Source organism: Egretta garzetta, unplaced genomic scaffold (genome assembly GCF_000687185.1).
Source record: "Egretta garzetta isolate BGI_Z169 unplaced genomic scaffold, ASM68718v1 scaffold425, whole genome shotgun sequence".
Lineage (NCBI taxonomy): Eukaryota > Metazoa > Chordata > Aves > Pelecaniformes > Ardeidae > Egretta > Egretta garzetta.
In genome coordinates this window covers 4,627,528-4,636,221 of record NW_009259796.1, presented here as the reverse complement: position 1 = coordinate 4,636,221, position 8,694 = coordinate 4,627,528, and the positions used below count along the sequence as shown (strand labels likewise).

The window sequence follows — 8,694 nt, the reverse complement described above, 5'->3', positions numbered from 1 at the left end:
AAAAATTAAAAAAAAAAAAAAAAAAAAAAAGACTGAGACTGCTTCTATTTCCAGGGGAAGTTTTGCTTACGGGGAAGTTTTCAGCGGTGAAATGGATTTGTTTGAACACAGCTTATTTTGCAGATCTCAGAATTGCAGGAAATTAGTTTAGTTGATTAGAAATGAGGAGACCTGGGACCTTCTCACACACCAGCTGCGTGATGACTCCTTACTCTCTTTTTCTCATTAACTCTCTGAAGGTTGCAAATGCCCATGCAGATATTCCTATGCTCCTTTCAAATACTGGCTGGTCCCTGCCACCAGCCCAAGGGGCTCTGTAGTGCCACAGTCCTTGATTGCTGATGGCTAAGGAGTGCCCAGGCTGGGCTGTGGCTTCCTAAACCATGGGTTGACTTCAGAAATCTTGGACTTGACTTCCCGGAGACACTGTTTCCTCCTGCGTGGAAGACGGATAAGCATTTCCCTGACCTGATGGCACTGAGATTAAGAGTCCAGGTGAGAAGTCCCATTTCCTCCCCAGGACTTATTTTCTTCGTGCTCTCCCAGAGGACACCAGGATGCCTCCTGCCTTCCTCACTTCTCCAAACCCAGTGCCCTGGGAAGGGCTGCTCCCAGCCCTGCTCTCAGCTCAGATCACATCACTGCTAAGCATCTCCACGGCATCTGCCCCTGTGCAAAGTAATTCCTAAAAATAAAAGTTGCCAGAGAAGCAGAGGCTCTAAAGGAGGTTGGATTTCTTTATCTGGAAGTATTCACTTCCAAAATTTTCAACTTCTATCCTTTGGGCACGAACACCAAGCAGACGGTTGCCTGTGTCCCAAGGGGCTGCGGTCCCTTCCTGCTGTCCCGTAGCTGCTCTACCACACGCCGAGGGCCCTGCTAATATTGCCAACGATGCAATTTTGGCACCTCTTGGCATTTCTAACTTTTATTAAAATAAGCCCAAGTGGAAATCGCATTCTGCCTCCTCTGGGGTTTCCATGGAGCAGATCTAATTATCTTTCTTTAATAGCACTAATTGGCGGACTTACAGCCCCAGCCATTCAGCCCACTCCTCGGCGCTGCCTTTATCCCTTGCACTGCCCCGGCCTCTGGGGCTGGATGGGATTTAAGCATGGTCTGATGGTTTGTGAAACCACTTTGACTTCTTGCCCTCAATTCGCTCGTGCTACCTGAGCTCCCCGACCTGTTGACAGAGGAGCTTTCCTTTGTCTTTGCAAATTGACACAGCTGCACACTTCGCAAATAGACTCAGATGTTGAGCTCTGGCCTGAATGGATCCTCCAGATTAGCGCGGGGGAGAATTAGCTTTAAAAACGCTAAGCTGGAGCCAGCAGCAGCAGAATGGAGTGAAGCTCTTTATCGGGATTCACTGCCATAGAAAGGGACTCCTCGCTCTTGCAGCGATATTTACTTCCCTTTGGGGAGGACATTCCTGGAGCCGATAGCTCATCACGACCCTGTACCGCTGCCCGGAGTTAATTAGCCTACTGTATAATGGGAGATTCACCCAGAGATTACACGTGGTGATCTCTCACCACACACGCTGTTTGCTGAGTGGTTTGGGGCTCTTGGCAAGCACAAAAGCACGAATGCAAGCAGCAGAAAATCTGGCACGGGGAGAGGGATTGCTGCCACGGCGCTCGGCAGAGCTGCAGGCAGGGGCCAAGGCTGAGCCCTGCCGGGTCTCCCGTTCTCCCAGGGTCCTGCTCCCTCATCCTCACAGCATGCATGGGCATGGGGCGCGTAAACCCTCACACAGCGCGTAAGCCCTCGCACAGCTCTTTTTGCAAAGGGCTTGGAAAGTTGGCTAGAGAGATGAATTTGCCAAAACCAGAGCAACAGGGTAGAAAAGAAAGGTGATGGATGCCCCTGCTTTGCAGTAAAGCCAGGGTGTGAGCAGGGAGAAAGCAGCGGTCCTGGGCCGGGCAGGGGAAGCCATCTGCCTGCCCTGCCTTGTCCGGAGAAAGGGGACAAGGTCGGCATTGGGGGCAATTAACACTGAACAACTTGTTAATGATTTTATAGCAGGTTAAAGAAAATGCTTCAAATAAAACTACGGGAGACCATCTATAACTCTACATGGCTGTAAATATGTATTAACTTAATTACTATCAGCAATTACAGCTCAGTTTGGAAACAATTAAAGTGGGCGCACACAAAAAGGGATTATTATCCTTAGAAAATGTGTGCGAAGATAAAAGGGATTTATTTCACATTAGTTAACGAGCAGAGGCGCAAGAACGGCGTCCCCCTCTGCTTTACAGGGCTTGTAAAGGGGACAGCAAGCAGCCAGGCTCTGTGTCCCAGCGCAAGCGAGAGCCATGTGCGTGTGCCCGGCAAGCCGAAGGGGTGGCACTTTCAGGAGGGTGGAAAGGAAGAGCCTGGCACCAAGCAAACCTCCTGCCACTCTGAGGGGACGTGTGCCCACTGGAGTCACACTCTGGTGATCATTTGCTTCGTCTTCCCACCCATTCTGCTCCTGAATGTTATTTCCCTCATGTTCTCCCCAGCCCTATGTGATTGTATAGCTTACAGCTGCGGGAGCTGGTTGCGCTTGTTCAGGGGGGAAGATCTGTATTTCCCAGGCATCACATTTTGCCCAGAAATACCTAAGCTGACCCCAGGAAGTGCTAGAAAAGCATCTCTCCTTGGACTGTGCATCTGTCTCTCCTCTTCCTGGCTTGTTACGGTGATTTCTAACCCTATCACTTAAAAATAAATGTCTGATGTTCCTGTTAAATGTGCCCTGATTCCCTTTCCTGGTCTTGAGCCTTGTTATAACTTTCTCTACTAAATTCAATATTCATTCTGCTGCTTCTTCCTATCGTGACTTTTAGATGTATGACCAAATGCTCATTTTCCAGGGTTGTGCAAAATCGTCTGAGCTCTGCAAGCCTCGCTCCAGAACGCTCGTTTCTGCCTTCAAATAATTTTTGTGACTCTCCTGGTACTCACCAACATTTCAGCACACCGTTTGCAGTGTGAGCACCTGAAGGTAATAACTACCTCCCTGTGACACCTCTGTCCCAGGACCTCCTTGGTGTTTAGCCACAGCAGCATCACTCTGCTGGAGCCGAACCCTTCCAAGGACCAGAAAGTCCTTGGTCCTTACCCCGAGCCCTCCATCACCTACTGACCCCCTCTCCCTGCCTCAGCTCTCCATCTCTAGCACAATTAACAGTGTCTTAAATATTCATTCCCCACTCTCGTTGGCGTGATTGAAAGCTGAATTCACAATTAAATATTAACTCGTGTTTAAAGGCTGCTCGTTAGTCAAAAGCATTTGAATCTTTTGCAGCCTGCATCTGTTCCTGGCGAGCCAATTCCCTGACTAGACCAAGTAGGGGTTGCTGGTGGTGCCACAGAGGCACAGAGCATTTCCCAAGCGCATCCCCCGGCGTCTGCCTGGCTGCCCATGGCACATGTGAACTCCTGCTCCACAAGCCAGACCTGGGTTTCAGGGTCCCCCAGGACAGCATTGCTGGGGTCTCCAGGGTACCCTGGGCTGAGGGTGAAACCGCTCCTGCTCTTTGAAGATGCAAAGTGCCCTTATTGACAATCCCCGGCCTTTGCAACTGGGGAACAGAGCTGGAAACCTGGTGAGATAAAACTGCTTTGTGCTCGCCAGTGCTTTTGTCATGCACCCAGGCTGCCAATACAATTGCAATATCCCTTACCAAGTGCTTAGCCCAACCTGCCTGCTCAGGGCCAGAAGGCAGAAATGCTGCCTGGAAAAGGTGGGGGACAAGGCTAACAGATCAGTGGCCCTGAAAATGGAAAACCTAAAAAAAGGCAGGCTTCAAGAATGGGGAAAGGACAAGGGGCGTCTGGACCCCCATAGTCTATCCTGACTTAATAAACTTGGGCACAGGCAACTTTTTCAGGCTGGCTACCTAAGTATAGTTGTGGCTGTTCCTGGCTGCCACCCCAGGACCTGCCTTTTCCGAGGTGCCCAGCGGCCACCCGCAGTGCTGTGAGCATCAGCGCCCAGCAGAGCACCCCCAGACAGAGGCCATTTCCACCCTGATGGAGTGAACTTACCAGCGCCCGTGAATCACGGACAGGAACACAGCGAACTCGGGTTCTCCAGTGCGAGCAGAGATGTTGTTTTACTGTCTTACAAACACACTTGTCGCTATAGAACATGAATTTTGCACATACCATCTGCTTTTCTTTCCCAATCTACTTCTTCCACCCGAGCTGAGTTCATGTGTTCAGCACTGCTTTACCGATAATTATCCCTGCAAATGGCAACCTGTCCTGAAGGCTCCTGCCACTGCCTCTGGTAAGAAACATCTGAGGAGGAGCCCGGTCTGGGCTCTGGAATGACATTTGGAGCAGTAGCAACATGTGAACCCAAAGGTATTTCCTTCTGAGCAGAAAAAAATAAGGACCCTTCCACTTGTTTTCTCTCCCCCACGCCCCCCTCCTGGAGGAGATATTCGCCAAGACTCACAGATGGGATCGTTTACAGTTTCCTTTTGAGCTGCCTTGGCCCTTTCAGGTTTTGTTTATTCGAGCTGGGCTCTCAAACAGGGGAGGGTGGGACGGGGAAGGCCTCCCTTCCATGTTCCGATTTGGACTGGGGTTGCTCAAGTTCCCCATCTGACAGAAGATGATTGATGAGAGCAATGGCTTGGAGACGGGGTGGCTCTGCTCTTTGCGGGGCCTTAAATCCCGGTTGTCGGAGCAATGTGGGGAATGGCATCCCGGGGTAATTACAAACCGACAACAGGAAAAGCCATTGGAAACGGCAGGCACTCTGGCATTGCTTGCGGTGGGATGGCTGGAGGGGTGGTTGTGTCTTTCTGGGTTTTTTGGTTTGCTTTGCTTGTGAAAACATGCACACGTGGTCCTGAGCTGAGATCAAAATGTGCTTACAAAAAGCAGAGTCTAGAGAGGATGGGGAGATCCACAGCAGAAAATTGCCTGGAAAGCTGCTGGAAGAGCCGGAGAGTGCCCCAGAGAGCAGGAAGTCATTGCTACATGCAAAATCACCGGCAATTATCCTGGCGGCAATGAGATAAATACACACTTGTTAAGAGCATGAAACCAGCTGGTGACAGCGCTGGTCCACCCCGATGGCCCTCCCTGGCCAGAGCTTTCCATAGCCTCCGCTCCCACGAGCAGCTCTCATTGCACGAGGGTCAGCCTCAGTTTCCCCAAACCAAGACTTGGAGGGAAAGGCCTCCAGGAGAGGAGGAGATTCCCATTCAACTCAGGGGCCCAGGTGGCAAGGATGGGAGGCACGGGGGACTGCCATCGCACGTGAGTCAGGACAGTGGCCCTGCCCTAGGTGACCAACTTGATCGGCGAAGGTCTTCAGGGGATGTTTACAGGGAAGCTAAACTTTAATCTGGTCTGGCACATGTGCTAGGAGTGGCTTTCAGCAAAAAAGATTCAGCAGCCTCTTTTGTCTCGCCTGATTTGAGCAGGTCAGGGTTCCTGAGAGGCTGGGGTGTTGAGGGGTGTGGGACTGACCAGGGCTGTGCGAGACGAGGGTGCCTGTGCCCACGGTAGTAACTACTACATCAGGTACTTGGTCACCAGTTTCTCCTTTCCAAACTGGAATGAATTGGTGCCTCTTTTCACTGCTGCTGCTGAACTGACCTGTCCTAGTGTTATCTGTGATGAACTACAGGGGGTGTGACCTGGGGTGGGTCTCCAAGAGCTTTATTCAGAGCTGTAAGCACCCTGAAGCCTCCAGACTGGAAATTTAACAAAACCAGGAATGCTGAGCTAGAAGAAAGCAGCCAGGGGTGAAGCAAGGCCCTAAACTCGATGTACTCGAGTAGCTGCTCCAGTTGGACTGGATGACTCCGTGGGACTGGGGTGGGAGGGAGGGGATTTCCCCTCCCTCTGCCTGTGCTGCTGGTTTAAATCCAACCACAGCTGAGCAGTAAATAAGATTTACCACCCGGCAGCTGCCGAGTGACCTGTGTGCAGTGAGTCAGTGAGCTCTGGCTGCACAGCTCTGCAGACATCAGCAGCAGAGGAAGCATGGGCTGAAAAGCATATTTTCTTTGGGAATGTGGTCTCATTTGGGTGAGCCCTGCAGTGCTCCCTGCACACCAGCGCTTGCAGACGCACCCCGGGATGCAGTGATGCTGCACACCAATGCTGCAGACACACCCCAGGATGCGGTGATGCTGCACATCAATGCTGCAGACGCACCCCGGGATGCGGTGATGCTGCACGTCAGCGCTGCAGACGCACCCCGGGATGCAGTGATGCTGCACACCAATGCTGCAGACACACCCCAGGATGCGGTGATGCTGCACATCAATGCTGCAGACGCACCCCGGGATGCGGTGATGCTGCACGTCAGCGCTGCAGACGCACCCCGGGATGCAGTGATGCTGCACACCAATGCTGCAGACACACCCCAGGATGCGGTGATGCTGCACATCAATGCTGCAGACGCACCCCGGGATGCGGTGATGCTGCACGTCAGCGCTGCAGACGCACCCCGGGATGCAGTGATGCTGCACACCAATGCTGCAGACACACCCCAGGATGTAGTGATGCTGCACACCAATGCTGCAGACGCACCCCGGGATGCAGTGATGCTGTACGCCAGCACAATATCATGTCTCTGTGTGTTGCAGCTTGGCAGCCAGGATGCATGGGCAGAGCCACACCAGTGGGACTGTGTAACTGGAATAGCTGTGATTAAAGCAGAGCCAGTGGCTTGTAACGCTGCTGAGCAATCTGTAATCAGCCAAAGAGAGTCATGGTGCTGCGGCTGGTCAGGCTGAGCCTGTAGCAGCTTGGGCATATTCATAACTGCCTTGGTGACAAGGGGGTTACTCAGGTGGAGCAGGGTAAATGTTTGAATATAGGGACAGTTCCCCAGTGTCTCATGGACCTAACAAAAAGAGGGTAATTTGAGGAGACATTTGAAGAGCAAAGCAGATCTTTTATAAGGAACTTCCTCTCCTGGGCAGATGAGACAAAAGGGGATAAAGCCAAGCAAAACCACATGGCTGCTTATTTACCACTTATATTCAGAAGAGCTGAGCCATACACACCTCCCACTGTGCAGGGGCTGCACAAACACACGAGGAGACCCAGGTCCTGCCCCAGAGTTTCCAGTCTAAGGTGAGGAATTAAAAAAAAAAACAACCAAACCCAAACCTGGAGGAGTAGCAGCTCTGACCGTGCTCTTTGCGGGGCCTTAAATCCCGGTTGTCGGAGCAATGTGGGGAATGGCATCCCGGGGTAATTACAAACCGACAACAGGAAAAGCCATTGGAAACGGCAGGCACTCTGGCATTGCTTGCGGTGGGATGGCTGGAGGGGTGGTTGTGTCTTTCTGGGTTTTTTGGTTTGCTTTGCTTGTGAAAACATGCACACGTGGTCCTGAGCTGAGATCAAAATGTGCTTACAAAAAGCAGAGTCTAGAGAGGATGGGGAGATCCACAGCAGAAAATTGCCTGGAAAGCTGCTGGAAGAGCCGGAGAGTGCCCCAGAGAGCAGGAAGTCATTGCTACATGCAAAATCACCGGCAATTATCCTGGCGGCAATGAGATAAATACACACTTGTTAAGAGCATGAAACCAGCTGGTGACAGCGCTGGTCCACCCCGATGGCCCTCCCTGGCCAGAGCTTTCCATAGCCTCCGCTCCCACGAGCAGCTCTCATTGCACGAGGGTCAGCCTCAGTTTCCCCAAACCAAGACTTGGAGGGAAAGGCCTCCAGGAGAGGAGGAGATTCCCATTCAACTCAGGGGCCCAGGTGGCAAGGATGGGAGGCACGGGGGACTGCCATCGCACGTGAGTCAGGACAGTGGCCCTGCCCTAGGTGACCAACTTGATCGGCGAAGGTCTTCAGGGGATGTTTACAGGGAAGCTAAACTTTAATCTGGTCTGGCACATGTGCTAGGAGTGGCTTTCAGCAAAAAAGATTCAGCAGCCTCTTTTGTCTCGCCTGATTTGAGCAGGTCAGGGTTCCTGAGAGGCTGGGGTGTTGAGGGGTGTGGGACTGACCAGGGCTGTGCGAGACGAGGGTGCCTGTGCCCACGGTAGTAACTACTACATCAGGTACTTGGTCACCAGTTTCTCCTTTCCAAACTGGAATGAATTGGTGCCTCTTTTCACTGCTGCTGCTGAACTGACCTGTCCTAGTGTTATCTGTGATGAACTACAGGGGGTGTGACCTGGGGTGGGTCTCCAAGAGCTTTATTCAGAGCTGTAAGCACCCTGAAGCCTCCAGACTGGAAATTTAACAAAACCAGGAATGCTGAGCTAGAAGAAAGCAGCCAGGGGTGAAGCAAGGCCCTAAACTCGATGTACTCGAGTAGCTGCTCCAGTTGGACTGGATGACTCCGTGGGACTGGGGTGGGAGGGAGGGGATTTCCCCTCCCTCTGCCTGTGCTGCTGGTTTAAATCCAACCACAGCTGAGCAGTAAATAAGAGTTACCACCCGGCAGCTGCCGAGTGACCTGTGTGCAGTGAGTCAGTGAGCTCTGGCTGCACAGCTCTGCAGACATCAGCAGCAGAGGAAGCATGGGCTGAAAAGCATATTTTCTTTGGGAATGTGGTCTCATTTGGGTGAGCCCTGCAGTGCTCCCTGCACACCAGCGCTTGCAGACGCACCCCGGGATGCGGTGATGCTGCACACCAATGCTGCAGACACACCCCAGGATGTAGTGATGCTGCACACCAATGCTGCAGACGCACCCCAGGATGC

At 52.2% G+C, this 8,694-nt stretch overlaps 1 protein-coding gene across 1 annotated transcript in view; it reads left to right on the top strand.

Moving 5' to 3' along the window:
* Window positions 1-6,107: 6,107 nt before the first annotated feature.
* HES1 (hes family bHLH transcription factor 1) overlaps window positions 6,108-8,694 on the top strand; it is a 57,711-nt gene continuing 55,124 nt past the window's right edge. The window contains exon 1 of the mRNA XM_009639722.1: window positions 6,108-6,521. Coding sequence (XP_009638017.1) covers window positions 6,108-6,521 — 414 coding nt within the window. The remainder of the gene's footprint in view (window positions 6,522-8,694) is intronic.